The following is a 27300-nucleotide window of genomic DNA, read 5'->3' on the forward strand; positions in this document are numbered from 1 at the left end:
CAGGAACCAGGAAATCAGCGTTGTCAGGAACAAGCCAGGAACAGGAACCAGGAAATTAGCGTAGTCAGGAACAAGCCAGGAGCAGGAACCAGGAAATCAGCATAGTCAGGAACAAGCCAGGAGTAGGAACCAGGGGAGAATGTCAGCCAGGATTGGGCCATACACGGAATCAGGATACACTGAGCAGCAGGAATGCACTAGCAGGAAAGACCACGCACGGGCACGGTGAGACTGGACTGAGCAGTTTAAATAGTGAGTGGGGTGACATCATCACTCAGAGACAGGAAACTCCCATCTGCCTCTCTCAGATGATGCTCTCCTGTCTGGCCATAAGAGGGAGTCTCGGATGACTGAAATATGCTCACCTAAATTTTATAAGCGCAAAAACCACTGTTTGTATAACTTTTATGTGTGGACACTCTATGTTGGAGTGTTCGTGCAGTTTGTAACTGAACTTATATGTGTGGAAAAAACAATAAAAATCTTTTGAAACTAAAAAGAGGGAGTCTCGGAGTAGTGAGCAACGTTCCAGAGTCTGCTCAGAAAAAGGAGGAATCACAGGTGGGTGGAATGGCAGCCAAGCCAGAATGCTGAAAACCAGTTAAGTCAGGGTGGAACCCTGACACATGTAAACAAAGGGGCGGGATACTTGTGCTGACATAATTTACTTTATATGACCACATTGGTAATGTAATTTACCAAATATAGGTATGTAGCTATACAAGGTAAATTATGTCACTGCATCCAGCCCCTTTGATAATGTCCCCGCCTGCAGCTCATGGCCGGCGAAGAAGGAGCTTCTTCCGGTATTTGGGATAAGCTCATTCTGGATTCAGAGGTGCTCAGGTTCCAACCGGGTTCAGTCCGAACCTAAGCTCATCCCTAATGTGCAAATTAAATAGGTTAACAGGAATTTGCTTTTCACGATTGGATAATTAAGTGAAGCTTCACATAGTTTATTGTGTGAACCGTCTCAAATTCTTTTTTTTTAAATCAGCCTCTATGGAAGTGGTTGAATAGTAGCCATCTACGCACTTTAACCCTTTCGCTGCCAAGCCCTCCGGAACATTTTTCAAATCAGCTGGCCAAGCCATTACACTGTACAGCCAATTCCAGGATGTCCTATGTAATCTATAACTCTGTCAGGGATGTCAATCTCCTGGGTCATGAATATTTGACCATAAGTACTGTATCTGGCTAAATAAGTCAGGGATGTCTAGGTCTGACTCCAGTTCTGATCTGTATATGTATGGGAGGTTTAAAAATATCTTAGCAGACACTGCCTGCACTTTCTTCTAGTGGAAATACTGGAACGGGCAGCGATTGTCTGTAGAATGTCTGCCTATAAGACAGAACTTTTTTTTATTCTGCTAAGCTGATAAAGTGTTTACATAGACCATTTTGCTAGATCAATCATTACAATTCATACTTAATATGAATCAATGCACCACTACTAAGCAGGAAGCAGAGTCTGCATATGTTATGAATAATATTTGTTAATTACATATGCAGCCTCTGCTTCCTCCCGAGTAATCCCCCAGTGGGCTGTATTTATTTATATGCTATCCACAGAAACAAGGTTTTAACAAAATTAGTTTTTTTTTTCCAAACATTGCATATAATCAGAGCCTTCTGAGTCCTGTGTATAAGTGAATAACTAATTTGAATTGCTGTAAGATCGATTTATTCATGCTGTGCTTTCTGGGTCTTGCAGAGGCTCCTTCGAATGGACCTTCCTGTGGCTGATGATAATACTGTGCATTTTAACTCCACTCTCATGGCTCTTATACGAACTGCATTGGATATCAAAATTGCCAAAGGTAAGATCACACATTTTTCAGGGACCACAACAGAGACTGTGGTTGGACATGAAATGGTTATTAAATTGTACATAAAAAGAAATAAGGGCCTTATATGCCAAAGTGTCTGAAAAAAGAACTGTCTGTAGCTTCCAGCAGAAACCAATACAATATGTACAGTCATTATCTAGTTAAGGTTTTATTATGATTGGTTTCTAGAAGACAGTACGGACAGATTTTAGATATTTAGTACTAAATTGGGAAATATGTCCCAAAGAGAACTATAGCCAAACCTTTTTTTGGCTATAGTTCTCTTTCGGATAACAGGAGGACATTTACTAATGTCCTTCTGTGACCCAAAGTCAGCATATAGCAGGCTACTGCCCGCTATATGGTGACAGTGCAGAGCTGTGCTGCAGCTGGGAAAGATCCAGACAATATTGTCAGGATCCACTCATCTGCCTGATTGACAGCTGGTTCTGCTTCTCTAGAGCCAGAGCCAGCTGTGCCTGCCCCCTCCCCTGTCTCTCCCTCCAGTGAGCTCTGGAGGAACAGAGACCCTTGGCAGTGCAGGGGTAGCCCCCCTCCAAGGGTTAGGAAAATGTTTTCCTGGAGTTCTTTAATATTTAAAATTTACCAGAATAAAAAAATATCATTTTTTTTTCAATGTAGCAGCTTCAGTGCTGCTTGTTTTTCTGCATCTGTCTTACTGGGGTCTGAAAGGGGGGGGCTACTGCCTGATCCTAAGCACACTCATATGTGAGGGCTAGTCTACATTAGTGTGCTACAATAATACACATGGGTTACTGAAGGTTATGTTGCATGCTGTGTGCTTTGTGTTGAGGCAGCCTAATAAAAATCAATTGGCTGCTAAAGCACCAGAATGTCTCAAAAATTGGACATGCCACAAAATTTTTAACACAACTCCATAGTGTGTTGCATGTGTATTGCCTTAGTGCATTGGGGTGCCATTCAAAATTAATGGCACCACAGCACAGCAACACACTGCTGGACAAAGGTGTAAATGGGCCCTGAAGGTTTCCTGATTTTTTGTAAAGATGGAAAAACCTCTTTACTTTAGCAATGAGTGCATAAGCGAGCAGAGTGGGAAAATGTCTCAGAGACAGAAAGTAACGAATAAGAATAATGTCAAAATATAGACGTTAAATTGTATTTATTTTGCATTAATCATTACAACTTACTCAGCGGTGAAACTATACTTAAGTACTCAGATTTTTTTATTTGTGTGTATTTCAGGTGGTGCGGACAAGCATCAAATGGACAATGAGCTCAGAAAAGAGATGATGGCCATTTGGCCCAATCTGTCCCAGAAAACACTCGATTTGCTGGTGACACCACATAAATGTAAGGAAAGCGAAAAAGGCATTCCCTTTATTGATGAGTTTAATGAAACTGCAATTCTATAAAAAGAAGCAGCAATATTTAAGTTTCAGAATGACCAATTAACATGGGTTTAGCCCGCTTTGCCAAATAGAATTCTCTAAATTACACCTGTTATAAGGGCAATGTGTGGGCTGACGTTGTTCTAAAAAGGCTAGCTGGCCGGAAGTGTCTCTGTGAGTCTCAGAAATGGAACAAGCATGCAGCAAATGAAAGTTAAGGCAATGCCAGAATTCCTTATTTCTACATATGTTTAGAGTCAGTGACTTAGAAAGTGTTGAAACAAAGCATAAGTATGATAAGCAAATAGCAATTGCAGAAGGAGACATAAGCCATAGCAGCTTATTTATCTCTCGACAGAATAATTTTAATGCACATGTATAAAGCGTGTACAATATGGATACTTGTCTTTGTAGTCAGACAGACTGTGACATTATTCAGGTACAAGAGTGATCATCTGTGCATGCTCTGGTTGATTGTACATGTCCCTGCTAGTGTTTTACCTACCCTGTCTTACCAGCTACAGACTTAACCGTTGGGAAGATTTACGCAGCCATGATGATTATGGAGTACTACAGACAAAGCAAAGCAAAACGGCTACAAGCATTGCAGGAGGAACAGGTAACGTGTTCATCAAGATCTTACCAGAGACAGGTCTTTACAGCAAACTCATCTGCATCGTATACTGCCACGTACTACAGAAAATCAAGGCTAAGAACATATCTATGCAGTGGCGTAACTATAGCCATAGCAGCCCAGGTGGCTGCCATGGGACCTGGGGGCTGAAGGGGGCCCCATTATGTTGTTGAGGCAAATTAAACATAGAACGTGTGAAGATATTACAGTATTGTATCATTAAGGATTGGAGTGGTTGCAGCTGATGCCAACTCTAATTCCCTTTAAAGTTTACAGTGTAGAGGCAACTTCAGATTCACAAAAAGAGTCTTTGGAATCTTGGCATCCTTACTCACACCTCAGAGAGAGGGCATCAGGGGGTCCCCTATCACATTTCATTTTAGTTGAGTGTTTATGTTTTCAAATCAGTAAAAAAATAAAAAAGCTTGTTGAATTGTACAAATTGGTATCTCGGGATTTTCACCAAACTTAGTAGAGGCTTTCTACACCAACTTTATAAACAGGAAAACGGTTTCCTTTAAAAAAAAATTAAATATCATTTTGACCTTAATAAATAAGGAGTTGTGTGTGCTAAATACACCTTGTAACACGGATAAAGAACTTTTATGTCTGAATTGACAACATGCATAGCAAGTTCTGAAGCTACCCATGAAAAGACACCCAGTCTGCTACAATTCGTCATCCCTGATGAAGGGACCCTGAGTAGCCCCGAAACATTGCTTTGTGACGAGAAGTGTGTACATCAATAAAATGACCACTCGTTGAAGATTTTACTTTGGTGTGCTGGTGATATACTTTACTACTCAGTCCGCTACAATGGCTTCCACACATGACTGCCAGTAAACCATCCTCGAGTACTAGTCAATCAGGTAAGTTAGAAAACCTTTTTTTTTTGGTCTGTCCTCCTTTATGTCTGGTAACCTGAGAATGGGGTCCTGTGATGTCATGAAACGTCAATGGTGGAAAATGTTTTTGGCACTTTTTCTTTGTCTCCCTCAATAAACAATGCAGGCTCATTGTGGGGTGCTGTTTTTTTCTATTTAATGAACTATAATAAGGTATCACCAGTAGCCGTGCACTTCCTATCCGTAGCGTGCAGGGTCAGGTGCTGGAAGGATTAGTCTGTAGGTTAGAAAACCTGTCTTGTTCCTTCCTGTAATAAATGGCACCTTCAATGTCTGCCAAATCCCTCTCCTCCTACATCCCCTCTGGATAGCAAATCAAATGTTTATGCATGTGGCAGCCGAGGGTGGTGCCTGAGGGACATTGGATCATGCTTTCCAACCACCCTCTGAAATCTCTTCACCTTTTAGCCAAGCACAATGGTGCACACACAACAGTTGTTACACCGCAGCATTTATAACAATGTCCAAAGTAAGAATTGTCTTTGCTGCATCATTGTTACCAATCAGATTTAAACCTGCATTGGAAAATGACTGATGGAAAACTAAACATGGGTATCTCATACTGACAATTTTTTAAACTATTTATTTATTGGGGTCTATTACGTGAAACTGCAGTAAGCAGCTAATTAAAAATTATGATGATGATGATGCTAATCACTAACAATCTGGTGGATCCAGTGCATCAGAATCCAGCTTTGTCTTTACCAAAGCACTTGGCGTTCCAGTGCTAGAGCACAATCACTCCCAGTTCTGTATTCATAAATACATTGTACTGTCAGTCACGTGAGTCAGATTCTATCTTTTCCAGAACCGAACTCCGCTCATGTTTCAAAGGATGGAACCTCCATCACCCACACAAGATGGACCAATGGGACTAAACCCTCTGATGTCTTCTCAGCCAGGAGGTGAAATGTGAGTATAATCCCTAGCTTATTCGTAGAAGTTCTTACTTAGTATTATTAGAAACTGTATAAGAGGAAATGTCCCAAATATGTGACATTGATCTGAACTTACTGTCCGTACAAACTGATAAAAAGAATTCCTATATCAGAGTTATCTACTTTCTTGTACAAAAAAAATACTGCAACCTAAATTTTCACGGTGTTCCAGGAATATCCCTGAGGGTGGAATGAAGGAGAGTCAGTCTTGGATGACGCAAAGAGCACAGCAGATGTTCCAAAAGACGGGAACATGGAGTCCAGAGAGGGCCAGAGAACAAGAAAATACCAACAGCTGGCCAGATTCCCAGGTAAGGCTGCCATATATCTTAGAGGGAGGTCACACTAGCACGGATGATTGAACTGCCCTTAGGGTGGCAAACTGTTTGAGCAATGCAGAGAGCTCAATAAACTTGATCTATGTATATGGGCTTTGGGGAAGGGGGGGGGGCTGCCTTTGTTATCATTTAGGTAAACAGTATTTGTCAGGAAAGGTTCTTTAAACCTGATCGACTGATGGGTGTCTGCCTGGCACCACAGACAAGATTGTCACCTAATCTGAAAAAAAACAACTAAATCAGGCGACTGGCATAGTCTATATATTGGTAGCTTAAAGTGAACCAGACCTTTTGTGAACAGGCAGTTTAATCTTAGACTGTGCAAGGGGTTTTTTGACTGTGAGAGTTGTAAAAAAGTGGAATTTCCTTCCAACAATCAGTGGTATCCGCCGATAACATGGATGAATTTAAGAAACACTTAGATAAGTTTCTCAATTCACTGAATATAAAAAAACTTCTATGTTATTATGTAACTTAAAGCCCGGGCAAAACAAAAATGTGCCCTTGTAGTGCTGCTTGGAGCAGCGGCTCTGGGTGCGATGGGTACACGGACTGTATCCTGTAGTGGGGCTGTCCCCGCACTGTGAGGGTTAAGTGCTCATTTTTGTCTAGGGACTAAAGTAAAGCAGATTAACTTGCCAGATCCCTGCTCCCACTGGCTCCCTTTAGGACTCCTAGACTGGTCCCTACAGCCTCTCCTTCCCTGGGCTCCTGTGACCTAAGGACTACTGATGTTATCAAGGCTAATGTCGTTTCTATAGACCTGCATTAGACATGACACTGAGGGACACTTTATCAGCCTGAGTGGGGAAGGAGAGGAGGATAGCACTGACTGCCGGGGGAGTGAGGATCAGGTTAATAAATCTATGTTACTGCAGCCCCTAGACAAAAATGAGCACTTAATCCTTGCAGTGTAGTTGGGTACCCCCAGAACATGTATAGCTATAAAGAAATTGTAACCCATTTTTGACACTCATTTTCATCATGCATGTTCCTGGTCTGTGACTTTGTTTCCTGGGTTTACAGTAGGGGGTTTATTCACAAAAGGGTGAAGAGTTTGAAGAAGGCAGGAGAAGTGAACAATCTAGGACAACATAGCTGAACTGGAAAGTGAGCTGAATTGGACAATTTTTCCAAATCATCTATGTTGTCCTAGAGTGTTCACTTCTCCTCTCGTCTCCAAACTCTTCACCCTTAAGACCCCGTTCACATTGAGCGATTTATCGCGCGGTAATTCCCGCGATATCGCGGCAAATTACCGCGCGATATCGCGCTCCAATGCAATCCAATGGGGCAAAGGGTCCTGCTGTCGCGGGTCGTGTGTCGCTACAGCAGGACCCTTTTTGGAGCGGATCTAGCCGCGATTCAAGCTTGCTCAATGCAAGCTTGAACGCGACATCGCGCGGCAAATCTCGCGATGTCGCGCAATATGCAAATCGCGCGATTTGCATATCGCGCAGTGGGAACGGGGCCTTAGTGTATAGCCCTGTAGGTACTTTGGTTTTGAACAACAGTCCAAAACATGATTGTCTTCTGACTAGAATTTCCATAGAGTGTGAGAGACTGTATGAAAGAGACAGTCAGGCACATTAGCTCTTATGGGCAAGGACTAATGTGAATGGCAGTATGTAAGAAGCTTTGTAATATCTCAGTGCTAAATAAATACAGTATGTAATAATATAAAGGAAAAAGAATGTTGACAATTCTAAACAAAATGTGTTGAGCACACAAGGAGAAGATAAAGGAGAGAGACAGTCATAATTGGATCATGTGATTCATGGGTCAGGGGGAGTTGAACCCTAAAGTTGGAACACGTTGATGTATTTTGTATTTTATGTACTATTAAGCCACATTAACATTTTTTTTCCTTGGACCTAATGAACAGAACCTGTTTTTTGGGTTCACTGTTGAGTCACACTTGACTTATTTTTTCTGATCCTGTTTTGTAAAAATAACTAGACTCTGTCTTTGTTCCCAGTTGGTGGAGATGACAGAGATGAGTCGAGATGGTTACTCGGACAGTGAGCAATATCTTGTGATAGAAGGGCATGGCAGAGCTGCCTCAATGCCACGACTACCTGCTGACAACCAGGTAAGTACATCCTCCTGGTTCTAGGGTCTTGTTTACCATGAAACAGTCACCATACTAAAAGCCTTTCCTAATTATTGTTTCATGATTGCAACTAACACAGTAAAAATTATAGCCAAAGTTAATGAAAAGATTTGAGGATTTGAGGACCTGGCCTCTATATATTCCTGATAACCATTATAAACAAAAAGAAGACCAAATAAAAACATTTCACGCAGTTTATAAATGATATAGGCTTCTAAAAATTTGATACTTTCCCTAAATGATCGTTAAATCGAACAATTCTATCCGTAAGGTCTTATTCACACTCTGGGGTCTATTTTAAAAATAATTTGTATAGCAAAACTGCATGTACATTCGTTCTGTGCAAATTAAGCAGCTGTTCCAAGTATGGGGTGAAAATGAATGTTCTCAGGGTATTGTCTCTTATGGTTGAATGTTTGTAAGCACTTATCATTTAGGCCCCTATAAGGTGATGTCACCATTCCCTCCCCATGAAGAGAGGAATACTTACTGAGTTCGGATGGGTCCAGCCCTCAGTTGTTTGTTGACATCCTGACGTGGACATCTCCTTCTCCTGGCTGTGCCTGTGCAGTAAATCTCCATTGACTTCTATGGGGCTTGTCTACGACTGGGAGACGATCCCCATATGTTAACTAACAACGAAGGCTGGGCCCGTTAGAACTTGGTATCTCAGCACGAGGAGAAAGGGAGCGATGACGTCAGCCTAAAGGGGCCTAAAGGATAAATAAGTGCACTTGGTTTTAAAGTGCATTCATCCTTTAGGGCTAGTTCACACCAGCCTCAGTGTGTTCTGGCCCAATTCTGGCCGTAACATACTGGATCGCATTGCAGGCCCGCTCACTTTATTGTGGGGCCGGAGGGGGCGTGGCGGTGCATTGAACTCAATGGCACCGTAGCCACGCCCTCTGGCCGCACGGGAGCGCATGGCACATCAATGCCTGCGTTCCGGTCCGGTCAGAAAAAATAGTGCTTGCAGCATTTTTTCTGACCAGACCGCAGGCATTGATGTGCCTTGTGTTCCCGTGCGGCCGATCCATTGTCACGCCCCCTCCCGCTCCACAACAAAGTGAGCGGGCCGCAATGCGATCCAGGGCGTTCCGGCCAGAATCGGGCCGGAACGCACTGAGACTGGTGTGAACTAGCCCTTAAATTAATGTTATGTCCTATTATGTAGGCTGGAAACCGGAATATAAAGCAGAAAATTTTGAACTGTGACTCACTCTCTGGCTATAATTTTTTGACGTTTGGTAAAAACCACAAGACTGGCTGAACAAAGCTGCAAATGTTATAGCAGATAAAAGAGTTCACATATTTCACCATAACTGTGTTTTAGCTGTTTGGCTGGAGTTGTGTTGTGAAATATTATTAGCTTTAATGAAAGGTTGATAGTTTTGGCAATTGCATATCATGTGATTGCTCATTTTTGTATATTTTTTTGAAATGCTGAATTAGAAATACAATCCAGAATAACAGTGATCGTTTTTAAAGTCTGTTTTACATGCTGGATAGATGGAGCTTCTGGTTCACTCCTGCATGAGCTGCATTGAACATATTTGACATTAAGGCAAAGCTTTGAAATCACGACCTTCCATAAACATATAATGATCGCTATCCATTGTAAACACATTAATGTACATAAAAAGCATTGCATTCCATGGCTGCATGTACATCTTCTTAAGAAGTCGTGCAAAAATGAAATTTTCAATAGGCTATGGAGTATCATTTTTACTTGGTCATAAAATATTTTTGTACTGTTTCTTATAAAGCACTGGTGGGATGCTAGCTGGCTAGCTGTTAACAGGGTCTTCTATTGTTATTAATAAAGTAGAAAACATTTCACTTGTCATCATTTAAGGGTCAGTGGGGGTTTGGTCAACATCAGGCAAAGCAGCAAATATTTGAACAAGAAAGTGGAAAATTGTATTGGCCCTGACATTCTCGTACCTAGACTCAGTAACAGAAGGGAGGGAATATATGATGCCATGGATAGGCACCAGGAAAAGAAAATTATGGTAAGTATTGATACAATTTTCCATTTTCCTGGTGCCTCCATGGCAGCATACTGTGATAAATACCGACCACTGACAGGGCGGGTTAAATGTGAAGTATTTTTGTGAATAGTAGTAACTGAGGCTTCAATAGTCATCTTGCCAAAGTCGACTGTCACCAAGACATTAGGCTCCACTCTGTAATGCTTCAGGACCGTAAAATGAGAGGACCAACTTGCTGCCTTGCAAAGTGTTTCTAGTGATACTCTGGCGTGCGCTGCCCACAAAGCTGCCATGGCTCTTGTAGAGTGAGCCCTCACCATGCTAGGCGGATCCCATCCAACAGCCCTTATGCCCATTGAATGGTCTTTATGATCCAAGCTGTGAGAGTTCTTGCTGTAGCTTCATTCCCCTTATGGCTATGTCCTGGTAGGTTGAATAGCTTTTCTGAAAATATCAGGCGGGGGTCTAGTCTCTCACATTTAGAGATTTGACCTGGTCCTGTAGGTGGGGATCGGGGGTTGCACTCTATTACTAGTATGCTTCCATGTAGGCACCAGGAAAAATACATTGCTTTATTATGACCTGTTCCTACCTATGCATTACAGGGCATTAGGGAAAAAAAGTTCGCACTTTGTTAACGCAACACTTCAAGGCAAGCATTCTGTCATGAAGAAGCCTTGAATTAGTGAGCTGTTAATGTTATCTAAAAAAAAGCTTTGTTTACCTATAACTTGAGTTTTCATTCTGCAAATGTTTAACAATGCTTCCTGGTAGAACTGCACAATCCTTTCACATGCTACTGTGCAGCCTCTCTCGCATGCTACAGCTTATGCGGGCTTAGAAAAAGGCAGTGCTTTAGCCTGTAAACTCACTGGCCAGCCTTGCCACAAGCTTAGATTCAGGCCCATTCATAAGAGGAGGGTATTAGAAACTAAAAGGGTTTAGCTGTTGGGTAAGCCTGTGGGAAGACGATGAATACCACGATTAAACGAATGCCCATTCAACAGAGACATTTGTCATTAAAGTTTATGTATGGGCAAAAATGTTGGATTTTGGATAGGGTTGGGAATAGTTAAAACCCCTGTTGGTTTATTTTTTGCTGTCTGTGTCCTGTTGGGAGGTTTACCTTAACTTTCTGTCCTAAAGTTGTAACAGGGGGGAATTCACCGGAACAGGTGTCACTGTTGAAAAATGTACCCTTAACTTTGGATTTTCTATCACTCTCTGTCTCGATGACAGTAGTCACCAGGCAAATAGTTCTTCTAATCCTTCCCTACTCTATCCAAACCCTTCCCTACTCTATCCAAACCCACACAAAACAATTTTTTACTTTCCCTACATTGAAAAAAAATATCCATATACTACTTAGGAAAAGTGAAAAGCATTTTTGTTTGTGTTGCGGTTAGAGAGTTTCTCCGCAGGAGCTCAGCTGGACGTCAGCCAGAGGGCCCCACTCCCTGGCAAACGATGACATCAGTGAGCTAGGCGGGAAGCCAGACAGAGCCAAAGGTTGCTAAGAGCTCTTAGCAACCTGGGATGCTGTGGCCACCCACCCAATGAGATGCCTCCTAAGGTGACTGCAGCCTGAGGCAGTCACCTTAGGCGGCATCTAATTGGCATAATATATATATTAGATAGAGCAGAAATTGTTATGCTTTACACTTCTCTGATTAACCTTTCTTATTTCTCTGAATAGAGCAGGTGGGGGAGGAGTCACTCAACTCGTTTATTTAATTTCCTTAAAATGCAAATTTTCACATATCTGTCTATTTTTCCTTGTGCATCTTTGTAAAAGTACTATGTTCTATTTTGTTCTTAGTTTTCTGTCAAATACCTGGGGATTTTTCCAGTCCCCCTTTCCTTTTGTAGTCTCGTCACGCCAAGCATGGAAGCACGGAAGCACATCCCTGCTGGCATGGTTAGTTTGTGTATCAGATACAGGACGCTCAGCCAATGGCATGTCTGTATCTCCTGCAGTCAGTTTAGCTAGAACGCCGCTGCTGTTTGAGTGTTGTTAGTGCTTCCAAAAACAGAAGACTGCTGAAGGCCTCAGACTTTAGTATGAGCACCAGCTTTCCTAAAGACTAAGTAGGCAATATGTAAGTAGCCAAGCCCTGAACTTGAACCATCCTTCAACATTTCTGTTCTGTAACCTCTAACTTATCCTATTTAATACCCACTCAGGACTTGACAATCTGCAGGAACCTGCTAGAGGAAAAAAAAAAAGCATGTGCAAAGCTAAAGGATGCATTTAGGGAGTTACATTTAAGTAGGCCATATATGGAGGAATCTGGTCACTTATAAACTAACAAGAAGTCTCCCAGACAGGGGGGTAGCTACAGACATAAGTATCCCACTACTAGGGCCTTACAGGCTAGGTATTACTGCTTCCTCAAACTTATTGTCCAGCTTTGGATTGCTGCATTTCAACATGTCCACTTTGCATCTCCTACTTAGTGAACCCAGAAGTCTTGCTGCAATTGCTTTAACCCCAGTTCCTGCAGCCCTGACCTTGGGCAATCCTTCTTTTAGCCAGCATTCAGCTCTACTATTCAGTGCATTTCAATGGGGCACAAGCCTGCTTTACCATTGGGAATAAGTAGGACATCAGAACAAAACTTCCAAACTTGTCAATCATTAATGATTCAGACACTGTTTTCTCTTAGTTCACTCAGGGCCGATGCACACCTATGCAAAACGCGTGACAACTGCGCGGTTTACAATGAACAGTCGCGCGATCGAAAACGCAAAACAACCGTGCTAAAAAAGCTCGGCATCTGAATCGCCTAGGTGTGAACCTAGCCTCACACAATAATTTGAATTGAAATATATGGCCAGTTTTATGTCGGAGCATTATTGTAGGATTTTCCTGAAAATAATTACTGTTGAGTTTTGTATCATGTTAGCCATGGGTAGTAGTAGAAAGGTAAAAATGAAGGTGATATCTGTTGCGTGGCTAACTGTGATATCAATGTATAGAGGGGAGGCGATATCACAAGGTATTTTATAATTCCAAGTAGAACAGAGAAGACAGATGTCCACCATTAGAGTTTGAATAGACAGCTTGGGCCTAACTCACACCCAAAAACTAATGAACCCCTGACAGGTCCTTGGGCAGATACGAGTGGACATCTATAGACTCTTTTGGCTGAAAACTACAGCAGGGGACAAGAGGTCTCTATACACTGGGCTCCCTGCTGTCTGAGGAACGATAGTCTTTTTCATAGATTAGAGGAATTATGTTTCATCTCTAATAAAACCCAATATCAGTCATAGGGAGATGAAACTGATTCCCTCTGATAGTACATATTATAAGCTATTTGCCCATATTGTAGGTTTTGGTTCATCCAAAAAACTGAAAAAGCCGTTATTTGGGGGCCTGCTTGCAGCAGCCATGTTGTGAGTAGGCGTGTTGTGATTGGGCTGACACACTGGTGTCGGAAATCCTACACCCGCCGGGCCCAAATAATCTATGGCCACTTCAGAAGGTGGGCCGCTCCTTGACACTAACTGAATATATTGCGAACTTTGCTCTGAATCTGATCAGTGTCTGTGGGAAAATTATTTCATAAAGAACACGATAAATAGGGCCCATTCTCTGTCCAGCTTTCCCAACATTGTTCCATCTTACTTCCCCTTATCTTCTCTCAACATTATTGCCTTTAAAATTAGGTCTTAAAGTTTTCGACTGAATCTCTGTCTTTCTTCTGCAACCACAGCAGGGAAAAAGGTCTGCACAACGTACTTTCACATTATGGCAGACTCAGCTGCCTTGCTGTCCTCCTACAGGGCTGTCACTTGCTTTTCTTTCCACTGGCACTACCAATATTGTCACGACCACTCTTTTTCCAGTCATCTTCCGGGTTTCTGTTGCTCCTCTTCTGCCATTGGATGGCTATCTGTGAAGTACCTCCCTGACACACCGGAATTACTGAGCCTGGGTGTGCCCTGCACTGTGCATGCGCCGCAAGCAGTGAATGCCAAATCCGCAATGTCGGCTCTCTAGGTTCTGTCCTCAGGTTCACTTTAAGGTATCCAGTGTGCATGGCCCAAATACTCAAGAGTTTCCATGCAAACTGGACACTTCGTACAGACTGAAATGAACACTGACTGTGTGGTTCAGCAGCTTAGGCAAGGCATAGGCAGGCAAATGTTTCTCAGAACAGGTGCCAGAGGAACATTTGTCTGTTCTCTGCAGGTTCAAGACACAGTGCTGAATCCAGCATGCATGTGACCATAGCCCAAATAGCCCGATTCTTGTACAGATTAGAGAAGGACTGGGCCAAGTATAGTTAGCCTGGATGTTGAAGACCACTCAATTAGTGTTGTACAACTTTCCTAGACATTAACAGTTATGTAACAACACTTGAATAGATTATTGTGAAACCTGGAAAACCAATTGGTCTAGGATCTGAGCACCCATAAACAGGTGAGCTTGGAGAAGCTTATATACTGCTCCAGCTTACTTTCTGTTCCCAGGAAACTAAGAGAGAGAAACAATTAGTTTATTTTGTATTTCTTTTACAGATTAATAATCACAGTCATGTGTATTACAGAGCCTTATATCAGTTGTCGTTTCAGCATCCACTACAAAAATCTGGCTGCTCCTGACTGCAGTCATGATAATACTATTTTTCCATTCCTGCTCTTCTTGAACATTTAAATTTTTGATATATGTCAGCAGGTTGAGTCATTCACTTGATTTGTTTATCTCTCAAGGACTGAAGCGGAAAGATCTTTCTGATTTCCCAGCTCCTCCCACTTGTATTAGCCATTATAGGGGGGTTTCACTCCATTTGCTGGATATTTGATTTGCTTCAAAAATATTATGAAGAATGCAAGCAAAGGAGTGGGACTCCAGTGCAGATGAGGGCACAGAGGTAAAGGAAGCGTTTGGATGATTCAGTAAGCCAGCATCCGCAGTGAAATATCAATTTAAATATTCTGATCCTTTAAGCTGATCCTTTAATATGTCACTATTTTTCCCTTATTTCCATTCCACGCAGCATTCTTCATTGCTTTCATCTGTGTTACTGATGGTTTTGTCCAGCCTGTAAACCTGTATTTTCAATCATATGGAACTTTTAGGAACAAGCTGTGTTGTGGTAACACATCCTCCTCTTGTGGCTGTTATGTTGTGTGAACTCCGTGTAGTCATTTGTTCTCCAGAATGGACATGTTGAAATGAAAGTGTTTGGGTCTAACTGCTGTTAACTTGTGTTCTTTCTCTCTGTGTCTCCCCTGCTGTCTGTCCTTCTGTCTCTCTCCCCATGATGTCTGTCCATCCTGTTATCTCTCCCTTCCTCTTGTTTCTCTTCTCTCTGTCTTGCCTTACCGTAGCTGCGAAGGAAAACCCGGCCCAGAGGGAGTAATCTCAGTGTATGTAACACCTCTACGCCATGCTCTAACACTCTCCTAACTTCTCTCTGTCCATCTATGACTTTTGTTTACACCCCATGTTTCTCTATCTACACTACACACTGTCATTATGTTTTCTTCCTGTCTTTCTACTGTTTGTTTCACTCTCAAACGTCATCAGATTACCTGCAGTGCCTTATAAAGGAAAAGCCTCCTGGGGACTCTGTCAGTGACAACTCTGTACAAGAGTTCCTAGCTCCATCCCCTGACAACAACCATTGGAGGGGATTGCATGCTCCTTGCCAGATTTCTCATTTATATTTCATAGGGAATGGAGCTGAAGTGAAAACCCCTTTGCAAGCCAAGCCAGGAACTCCAACCCAAAGCCAGTGTGTGATTCAGCTTGATTCATCCACTAAAATGTGCATTGTCCATTACCACTAGATGAGGAAGAGTGCAATAAAAAGCATATAGCAACCTCTATGTACAGATGGAATGGCATAAAGAATTGCAAAAGTAACTATTGCAACCTCTCTTTGAGAGCACGTTCACACCTTTCAGTGCGTTCATGTCACAGTTCCGTGACATGAACGCACTGGATTGCATAATCAAAGCCTCCCCACATTTTGTTGTGAGAGGGGGCGTGGGTGGTGCCATTCATTCATGGTACCACAGACACAACTCCTGCCCGCAGTGCGATCGCCCTCACCGGATTGCGTGTTACAGCAATTCCTTGCGTTCCAGTGTGGTGCCATTGCACTGGAACGCAGGCTTTGATTATATGATCCAGTGCGCTCATGTCACAGAACTGTGACATAAACGCACTGGATGGTGTGAACAGCCCCTTAAAGTAATCCCTAGATAGCAGCTGTGCAAACTCTCTGTAGGAATTGACCTTACCTTCAGAAATCAGATGTCCACAGCTTAAGAGTAAAGTCTGCCCAGGTACAGTTACATCATCCCTCCATTTTCCTATTGTCTATGAGTATTTTTTTTATATTGTCTGTGCTGTAAGCAAGTAGGAACAAAAATAATTCCAGCAAATTGGGAAAGGAGGGATGATGTCATTGTATCTGGGCAATCTTCAGGGACATCAGACTACTGAACGTAAAGTCAATTTTAGGGAAATCTTAGGACAAGATTGAACTGATATTAAATTGTTTTTACAAATGACAGTCGTTTCTAAATCATCTATATATTGCGAATACTTTACTGTAGATACCAACTTGCTTCTGTAGATAATGTAAGCCAGGGGTAGACAAACATCGGCCCTCCAGCTGTAGTGAAACTACAAATCCCATTAAGCATTGCAAGACTCCAAGGCCTCATTCACACAACGTTAAGTCGGGCCGTACACATCCGTGCGGCATGCAAGGCCGTATCGGGCCGTTCCCGGGAGGGAAAGCTGCTGCGTGTGATTGCAGGCAGCAGCCTGTTCTTCCCTGTGGGAGGATGTGGCCGTACGCTGTCATACGCACACCTGAACTGCACATCCGTGTGGGTCCGGGTGTCTGTCCTTGGACGTAGACAGGATCCATCTACATGCAACACCTGTCCCTCCCGGGAATGGCCCGATATGGCCGTGCACGCCGCTTGGATGTGTACGGTCCGACTTAACGCTGTGTGAATGAGGCCTAACAGCCAGAGCCATGACTTCTACCGGCAGATGTATGATGGGATTTGTTGTTTCACCACAGCTGGAAATTATTGTCAGCTACAATCTTATCCTTATAGACAATAAAATATAAAACAGTTTGGCAGTTATATTTGTTATATCATTTTTAACATACAGCAAGTAGAGACACATATTGACTAAATATTATATTCTTCAACTCATTGAGCATATATTAGCAAATGAATGATTTTGTTATATACATTTTGAATTCAAGATTTTCAGTTTATTTTCTAATTTTCATACCCATGTAGTCAAATCAGCTCCATCTCCATAAGTTCAAAGTAAGGAAACAAAATGAGAAACCGTTCTAGTCTGCGATCGTGCTCGTCACTATAGGCACCTTATAAGGTTTAGGAAGTGAGGCTATGATAAAGAGTCTGATGAATGTGTTATCCCAAATCCACAATACATACTTAACAAACTGCCACTCCAGAATAACTGGAGACAAAAGAAATTGATAAAAATATATAAATACTTTCTAGAAATGTTCATATATAAACACACATTTTCTTGATTATCCATGTATTGCACAAGAAATGCTGCATTAAAATACACGAGGTCAAGGGATTTCCAATCCCACTGGTCAACACATTGAGCTTGATCTTCACAGTTCATGTATAGCTATAACAAAAAGCATTTGCACTTTGCAGTTCTTCTTTGACCTAAAATATATATATTCCATGCAAAGCATAAATACAAAAGCTTCATATGAAATAACTGACTATTCTTGATTAAAGTGACACTAAACCAGAAATTAAATCTTTAAAATGCATTTAAGTACCTTAACCATTAACAAAAATGTATCTTATTTGTGTATCACTCGGCTGTAGATCCTCAAATCATCTCTGAATTAGTGCTGACACTGTCCTTCCTTCTGGAGGGGGGCTACTTTTATTCTCCATGGTCCCTGTGTGTTGTAAAGTAATTAAGAGATGATTTGAATATCTACAGCCGAGTGATACACAAATAAGATACATTTTTGTAAATGGTTAGTCCTCGTTCACACCTGAACGTTTTGTAGCGTGTTTGTAACGCTCAAACATCTAAATCCCATTGTATTCAATGGGTCTGGTTCACACCTTGGCGTATTTCAGCCCGTCCCTAACGCGCTACAAAACGGCCCACGTCTGAAAAGGTACATGTACTACTTTGGGCCGTTTTTGTTGCGCATTTCCATTGGGATACAGCAAAGTAGCCCTCGGAAACGCGCGTTTGTCGCACGTTTTTTTTACCGCGATTCGCAATACGCCTAGGTGTGAACCAGGGCTTAAGGTACTTAAAGGAGAACTATGAGGTGAGTGCTTTTCACTCACCTCATAGTTCTAGCCGACCTGTGACAATGAAACTGTCACAGGTCGGCTCAGTAGATCAGGAAGTGAGCAAACACATACCGGCGTTCGCTCACCTCTCGATCCTGGCTCTCTGCCGTGACAGGGGAGGGGCTGGATTCCCCCCTCCCCACTCCGATCCGCCAGCGCTGACTGGCGGAACGGACGGGGGGCGGATACAGCTAGCTCTGCCTCTAGATAGGCAGAGCCAGCTGTCAGTCACACAGCTGGGCGGATCCCGGCATAATTGTCGGGATCCGCTTCAGCTGCGGCGTCTTAGTATACCACGAGCAGCAGCTCGCGGTATACTGAGCCTAGGGTGACGGGAGGACGCTAGTTTGTGTCCTCCCGTTACCCTAAGGAGAACTATGGGGAAAAGCCTTAACCCCATAGTTCTCCTTTTAAATGCATTTTAAAGATTTCATTTCTGGTTTAGTGTCACTTTAACCGTACTGACACCTGTGGACACTGGAGAGATGGAAGATGTCTACAGTAGCCTAAGTGTAACCAACAGTTAGGTTGCCATAAACATTGAAAGCTTTATTAGGAGAAGCATTACCGCCATGATGGCCTTTACACATTGCCAATATAAGCTTCCCTAAATAAAAAATATGTTTTTTGCAGCTCACCTTAAAAATTGTTTACTGTGTTAGGTAAAATGTGCAAAACGCAACTGGGCTTGATATATCCAAGTGTCCAAAGTACCAACTGTCTTGGTTGGCCCATGCAAGTGGTTGCAATGGGGACATACTGACAGTTCCTTTACGGAATTCTGCTTATAAATGAGTCTACAAAACAGTGTTGGAGTGAATAGTATGATTGGGAAAAGGCATGTGCTCGTCATGGTGTCCAGTTGCTAGCTTTGTTGATATGATAAAAGAACATAACACTGTAAATGAACTAGTTTTGGACAGAAATAAAAAATAGCTGTAATTCATTAAAAAAAACAAAACATAAAAGGAACAGTATGCATTGTGGGCTGCCATTTAACCAATAAATGGGTACCTTATGACCCTCAGAATAGGCCTGTTGTACTGCATGGCCAGCGCCCAGTGTTTTGAACCTCCCGCAATGCTGGTTTTGTGAATATTACCAAGCTGTATCTCCAAGCTGCAGACAAGTAGGTGTGGACTTCCTAATGCTGACCCATAAAAACTGATGACCAGTGTGGGACAGACCACATCCACCTATCTGCAACTTCACACATTACAGCTTAATTAAAAGGTTAATGTTTGAGTGGCGCAATCCTCTAATTGGTGTGCTGGTGGTTACCATAGTTGCATATCGGTTTTGCAGACCATTGTGGATGGAAGTCCCATGAAACGTTCAGCCTCTATGCTTGGTCATTCTCGGTCTAAAGGCATCCGACTAAATGAATATTCATTGGAGAGGGTCACTACTGATGAAGGCCCTCGCCATGGGCACCAGCGCAGAAGAGAAAAGCGGCATCAAGTGTCTGAGAGATCCCTAACACGCTATGTGGATATAGAATCAGGTCAGTAAAATAATTGTTGCTTTTAAGAATATCTTCAGAACTAATATTTCTTTCTACTATTCTGTTTATAGCATAATAAATAATGATGTACCTGGCATACAAAAATAAATAAATAAATAAATAAACTAAAGTGGCTTTATTTCTGTAACAACTAGTAAGATTCTCTTTTCTCCTTTCTTTGGCATTCAAAATATTACTGGTGGTTACTGTGCCACTGGTTACCGTGCGCGCAACAAACGTATTTTAATTGTCTTGTAAAGTTTGTTATAGTATATACAGTATTTGTTATATACAATACATGTGATCTATACAACTGTCTAAAAATACAATTTCCAAGTTGCTTGTCTTTTAACTGGTTTTACTTGTAGAAGCTGTTCAACAAGAATACTCTTTGATACATACACAGATACTATAGCATTTTTCTAAATAAGTATATTATTGTTATTATAATTATAATTATTTTGTATTATTATATACACCCATGTTATATTCCACATTTTAGGCCTGAAAATTACTTAAAACCCCCAAACATTATATATTTTCTGAAAGCCAAGACCCTATAGAATGAAATGGTGGCAGTTGCAAATTTTTATGTTGCACGATATTAGCGCAACTCCTTATCAAACCCCAAAATTTTGTGGAAAATGCACTTAAATTCCCCAAAACACAATAAAATACCCATTTATTTAATAAAATATAAAAGATGAGGTTACAATGAGTAAATAGATACCCAACAAGCCCAAGTTAAAAATTGCGTGCGTCCGTGAAACGGCGACAAAATTCAGTATCCCAAAAAGTCCATAGAGGACACTTTAAAAGCCCCCACAGGTCATCAGTTTAAAGATACCCATAAATACTGGCCCTAGAATTATTGCTCTCACTCTGGCGTGCGCGGCGATACCCAACATGTGTAGCACGTTCGTCGTTTTCATATGTAGGCACACTCGACGCGTGTTTACGTGAAGACGCGCATGCTCGCGGGGGGCGGGGACTTTAAAAAAAATTACATTATTTTTACATTTATTTTACTTAATGTTAATTTTAAAAACTAATTTTTTTTACTTTAATTGCTATAACATAGCCCCCTTACAAGCCCCCCATGTGATAGCAGGTGGTGGTGACAGGTACTCTTTAAGGTGATGCTGGGTGTCCAAAAGACACCCAGTGTCACCTTTACACTCTAAATAAGCTATTGAAGTGCAGATCGCAGGCTTCAGGAGCCCAGCCCTAACAGCTATGGGACAAGATGAATATTGAATTTGTTAGTGGATCTAAAGTCCAGAGAACTTACCTCCTCTCTATAGATGTATGTCATTGTAGTAGCAACCAGTGCAAAAGTGCAATCCAGCAGCACTGGGTCTCCTTGAAATGTCATCAGTGATGTGTCTCCCGAAAGTGACATCACACCATTGCTGTCTCTATGCAGGCAATGTCTGGCAGATCAATCTGCCCTCACACTGCCTGTGCAGACAACGGCACCATCTGCCTCCATATTGAATAGGACAAAGTGCAAAACGGCGGCAGACATCATGGTTATTGGAAAAACTCAACTGCGCATGTCTGTGCCTGTACCAGCTCAAAGTCACAAGTCCTGCTGCCACTTTGTTGATAGCTCACGGAGGGAGATGGATGGTGGAGCTAGCTCTCGCTCTCACTCTTACTGTCTGGATTCTTGTTTTAAATGAATAGTAGATCTCCCATTTATATAGTGCCAACGGGTTAAAGAAAAAAAATCGACTTTTAGTATTAAACTTTCAGCCCTGCAGTAGGGCTTACCTATATGCTTGGGAGAACTTCAGCCAGGGCATTATTATTATTATTCAGGATTTAAATAGCGCCAACAGTTTGTGCAGCACTTTACAATATAGGGAAGACATTGTAATTATAATACAATTCAAGACAATATGGTAAGGAGGGCCCTGCCCTCTTACAATCTAAGAGAGAGGGGCGAGTGATACATGAGGAGGTAGCCATGTGGGGATGAATTGGTTGAGAAAGAGTTCAGTGGTTAGTTTGAAGTGGGATAGGCTTCCCTAAAATGATGAGTCTTAAGGGATCGCCTAAAGGCAGTCAGAGTGGGAGATAGACGGACAGGTTGGGGTAAGGAGTTCCAAAGAATGGGAGAGACTCTAGAGAAGTCCCAGAGGCGATCATGGGAGAAGTTGACAAGGGACCTGGAAAGCAGGAGGTCTTGGGAGGAGCGGAGGGGACATGCCTTTGTTATTCTGGAACTCTGTCTACTCTTATATGGGTTAGGTACCCAGTAAGTCATATATATTGATCAGAGGGAACCTGATCAATCACAAGCCAAGCTGGCCCATGTCTGCGCAGACTGAAGACCAGAACAATAAAGTAATGTGCCAGCCAGGCAGTGCGCTTAGCTCTTCCATGTAGTTTTTTCCTACATGAACTGCTGTTCACATAATGTACGAATTGTAAACTTTAAAGAAAGCACGTACAAAAACATAAAAAAGGAGAAGAAGAAGGTTCTGCCTCAATAAGTTTTAGTCTGTATAATAAATATAATCAAGAAAATGTGGCACAGCCAGTAAACCTGAAAGAATGCATGACACAAATCTGTTCTCCTGTCAGCTTTACAAAAACTATTCACAAAGTGTAATCCCCAAAAACATAGTTTCCCATTAAAAATGTGTAACTCCATAAAAATAGTACTCAGCTGAAAACAAGGCCAAAACCGTGTACTGCCTCGATTGAACTGTATCAAGGGGATGTCAGACCTTTAGGGCTCGCTCTCACTAGCCCGTCCTCTAAAAGGCTGCGTTGTGCCAGCTAACACACCAGGATAAAAGTCCTTATTTTCAGCTGAATCAAAGGAGATTTGAAAATTACAGTCACATGGCTAAAATAAAGGTCTTTGTCATTGTGTTACAGCTTTGTGAATTGAGTTAACCTAGCACTACAGATGCACTTAAAAAAATGCAAAACAGATTTGAAAAAAGTGTGACCCTTCTCTTTTTATGTATTTTTATGCAATACTTCTAACAGGTCTTGGTACAGAGCTCAGCACCACTACACAGTCGTGTGATCTGCCTTCAGAAGAACGTGGACGTACCCGGGATCGAAAGCATCACCACCACCACCACCATCATCACCACCACCATCATCACCATCCTGGATCTGAAAGGGAGCGCCAAGAGTACGGGAGAGCTAGTTCTCGTTCTCCAAGTCCAGATCGAGATTACACTCCACACAGACAGGTGGGTCCAAGTCTTTCATGATGTGTAAAATATGGGGTAGGTTGACACAACATTATTGATCAGAGAAGCAATGAGGAGGGTTTAATATAAAAGTCAGTGTAAAGAACAGGGACGATGCAGCAAGCTGCAGGAAACCTTAATAGCCAATCATCTTCCATCAGTTAAGATTTGTCTGCTCAGGGAAATATGTGTAATTATTGGTTGATATGGGTTACTGCACATTGGCATGCATTCATAAAAGACTCCTGACAGTGGGCCATGTAATTTCTGTGGCAGCAGCTCAAACTGTTCTTTGGATGTCCCTAGGCTCCGTTCACACCTAGCCGTTTTGTTGCTCAAAGCTAAGTAGGGATGCACCGATACTGGTATTTCGGTATCGAGTATGAGTACCGATATTTTTTGTTCGGTACTCTGCAATACCGAATACCGGAAGTCCCATTCAGGAAGCCAGGCGGCGTGTAATGGCTCGCTACCAGGCTTCCTGATTAGCAGAGAAGCTGTCCCCATTCTTCTCATCACTAGGTGACGAGAAAGCATGGAGTCGGCTTTCTGGCCAATCAGGAAGCCTGGCGTTGTGTAACGGCGTGGCGCCCAGCTTCCTGATTGGCCGGGAAGCCGGTTCCATGCTCCCTTGTCATGAGGTGACGAGTGAGCATGAAGCCGGTTTCCCGACCAATCAGAAAGCTGGGCGCCGCGTCATTACATGGCGTCTGGTTCCTCATTGGCCAGCTTCCGACCAATCAGAAAGCCGGGCAGCACGTCATTACACGCTGCCTGGCGTCCTGATTGGCCGGGAAGTCGGCTCCATGCTCTCTCGTCACAAGTCACCAGAGAGCATGGAGCCGGCTTCCCAGCCAATCAGGAAGCCGCGGAGCGTGTAATGATGCACTGCCCGGCTTCCTGATACCGAACGTATCTGGCTAGGCATCAGAACATTTGGGGGAGTATGAGTACTCGCCCAAATACTCTGCATCGGCACCGATACCGATACTAGTATCGGTATCGGTGCATCCCTAAAGCTAAGCACAACAAAATACTCACAATAAGAATCCCATTCATTTCCCCTGTTCACACCTCAGGGTTTTGTTGCAAGCAGAAAAATGTTTGTCGCTGGAAAAAGCACATGAGCTACTTTTTGGCAAATTTCAGAACTTTTTGGTCCCATAGACTTCAATGGGAGTATTTGTGCAACAAGATAAAGTCCATATACCCATTGCACTCAGAGCCGCTGTTCCATCAGTGAAATAATGGGTGCAGCGGAGGTCGGTGGATGGTTACCGCCAAAATATAAAGATACAGAGATGGACACTGGCACTCCAAGGCACTCCTTGTTTGCCTGATGAAGGGGATCCTGTGAGACCCCGAAACGTGGCACCTAGTGTACATAGGTGTACTTGACTTGCCTTGGAGTGCCGGTGTCCATCTCTGTATCATTGTGCAACAAAACACGCGACAAAGCGCTCAGGTGTGAACAGGGGACATAGCAATGAACGGGATTCCTTGTCTGAAGCAAATGACAAAACGCCTCGGTGTGAATGAGGACTAGTGATAACAGCCAGAGTAGGGATCCAAAATCTCTCATAACAAAGATGAGTGCCTAGCCCTCCACCAATGTAGCCATGTAAATGTTGGTTTTAGTGGAAGCATCAAGAACTAATATAAATATTTAATATACATCAAAAACTTCCTGAATTTGTATGAAATATTCAGCATTTAACTCCAGCAGGTTCATTGTTTTGAAAAAAAAAGTGTCTAAAAGAAAAGTTTCTGTTATTTTATTTGACACATTTTATTTACTGATTTAGCATCATATTATTCAGAGTGCTGCATCAAATACTAAACCATTAGCATCACTTCTAGAAGGAGAAGCTTACCGTGTCCCCACTACAGTCATACACAGGTTTGGGACAGTAAAGATTAGATTGTCAGTATGACAGTATTTTTTTGGCGCTGTGTAAAGAAACGAATACAAACTCTATGTAGCATCTCTGGAGTAAATTAAACGCTGCATCCAGAGTTGCGATATCACAGAATAAAAGCAAATTTTGAGGCAAATAAAAAAGTACCTTTGCAGTGGGGCTACCTGCACGCTGGTCAAGTGCTTGTTTATGTCAAGGGACTGGAGTAAAACAGGTTTACTTACCTGAACCCTGCTCCCCTTCCCGTCTGGGCTGTCCTCTTCTCCCCCTCCGCTTCGGCCTCGGCGTCCTCACATCTAATGCAAGTCTGTGCAACCTGCATTAGACGTGATGATGTCAGTAAACCTTAGACTGCCTGAGCGAAGGGGAGAAGAGGCTACAGGGACCGGTCTAGCAGCCTTGAGGGAGCCTGCGGGAAATGAAGATCAGCATCCCATCTCCAAACCAGTCGTCAGGAAGATGTAGATGATAAGACAGAAATGTAAACTAAGGCCCCGTTCACACCAGCGCGCTTCGTCTGCGCGGATCCGCCAACATAAACGATCCCATACATTGCTATGGAGACCGTTCATGCGACTCAGTGCGATCCGAACCGCCCCCGCCCAAATTGCTCCCTGACCCTTTTTTGCTGCACTGATCAGTACGCTTTTCATACAGCTTTCAATGGAACCGCGCTGTTCAGAGCGGTTTTGTGCATTTTTAATTGCGTTTCGGTGCTGAAACGCAATTAAAGACTCCCAAAACCTCCCTTTTGATCCGCAACCACCTTGGTGTGAATAAGGCCTAATACCTAGATTTTGATGACAAGGAGATCAGCCTACTGTGACGCTTTACGGCTGGATCTGTATTCAAATAACACAGATCAAACAAATGCACTGCGCTAATCAATAATCATAATACGTGAATAATATAGTGCTAGATATCACATATAACCAATATAATTCATAAATACTCATACATAGTAAAACGTGTCTCTCATTGTAATATCTCCAGTAGACATTAGGTGCAAATTGGTAATTAAAAGTCCACCATAAATTGATGCAAAAAAAAAAAAGGGTAAAAAGTGACAAAGTGCCAAGATAAACCATCAGTGATAAGTCCTTCTTATAGCTGTAGTGTGCAAACTCCCAGGAAGGACTTCCCGGGAAGCTATAAGAAGGACTTATCACTGATGGGTTTTTTTATCTTGGCACTTTGTCACTTTTTACCCTTTTTTTTTTTTTTGCATCAATTTATGGTGGACTTTTAATTACCAATTTGCACCTAATGTCTACTGGAGATATTACAATGAGAGACACGTTTTACTATGTATGAGTATTTATGAATTATATTGGTTATATGTGATCTATTTGATATTTAGCACTATATTATTCAAGTATTATGATTATTTATTAGCGCAGTGCATTTGTTTGATCTATCTATTTATATTATTAGCAAAGCAGCTTTTCATCTTTTATATTTATATTGATCACTTTGAGACAGCTCAGATTTTTTTAATATTCATTCAAATAACACAGGTCTGGGAGAGTGTGGAGATCACAGAAGCACATCACAGGCTTCTATGGCCAATCAATAAGGAATTTTCTTTTAGACACTTTCTTTTTCTACATGAGGTCTAATAAACTGTGAGCCACATTTATAAATTTTCATACAAAGGAAAAGCACTACTGATGTCATTTCTAGCAATGCGCTCCTGTAGCCAAGCTATGCATATTACATATTTTTAACAAGCAGCAAATTAGTTTAAACAGTTCACCTTTAGCAAAAAAACATTTCCAAGTATTTCAGCTTCCCCAGTACATTATTATACCAGACTTATATACAGTATAGCACCAGCAGTTTGCGCAGCACTTTATAATATAAAGAAAAACAGTACAGTTACAATACAATTCAAGACGAGATGGTTAGGAGGGCCCTGATCGTGAGAGCTTACATTCTAAAGGGAGGGGTAAGTGATACAGAAAGTAATAACTGTGTGGGGATGAAAAAGTGAGAGTTCAGTTGTTAGGTTGAGGTGGGATAGATGAATTTTCAGGGATCGACTATACAGGCAGACAAGAGAAGGAGATAGACGGACAGGTTGGGATAGAGCGTTCCAGAGCATGGGAGAGGTTATGGGAAAGTCCTGGAGACAAGCATGGGAGAAGGTGAAGAGGAGAAAGAGAGCAGAAAGTCTTGGGGGGGGG

At 42.2% G+C, this 27300-nt stretch overlaps 1 protein-coding gene across 1 annotated transcript in view; it reads left to right on the top strand.

Moving 5' to 3' along the window:
• CACNA1A (calcium voltage-gated channel subunit alpha1 A) overlaps positions 1 to 27300 on the top strand; it is a 217525-nt gene that overhangs the window by 187202 nt on the left and 3023 nt on the right. Inside the window, exons 40-48 of the mRNA XM_018566115.1 lie at positions 1715 to 1820; positions 3057 to 3164; positions 3721 to 3821; positions 5550 to 5653; positions 5852 to 5990; positions 7996 to 8109; positions 15462 to 15500; positions 19779 to 19977; positions 22984 to 23195. Of these exons, the coding sequence (XP_018421617.1) occupies positions 1715 to 1820; positions 3057 to 3164; positions 3721 to 3821; positions 5550 to 5653; positions 5852 to 5990; positions 7996 to 8109; positions 15462 to 15500; positions 19779 to 19977; positions 22984 to 23195 (1122 nt within the window). The remainder of the gene's footprint in view (positions 1 to 1714; positions 1821 to 3056; positions 3165 to 3720; positions 3822 to 5549; positions 5654 to 5851; positions 5991 to 7995; positions 8110 to 15461; positions 15501 to 19778; positions 19978 to 22983; positions 23196 to 27300) is intronic.

Source organism: Nanorana parkeri, unplaced genomic scaffold (genome assembly GCF_000935625.1).
Source record: "Nanorana parkeri isolate BGI_ZX_2015 unplaced genomic scaffold, ASM93562v1 scaffold920, whole genome shotgun sequence".
NCBI classification, from domain to species: Eukaryota; Metazoa; Chordata; class Amphibia; order Anura; family Dicroglossidae; genus Nanorana; species Nanorana parkeri.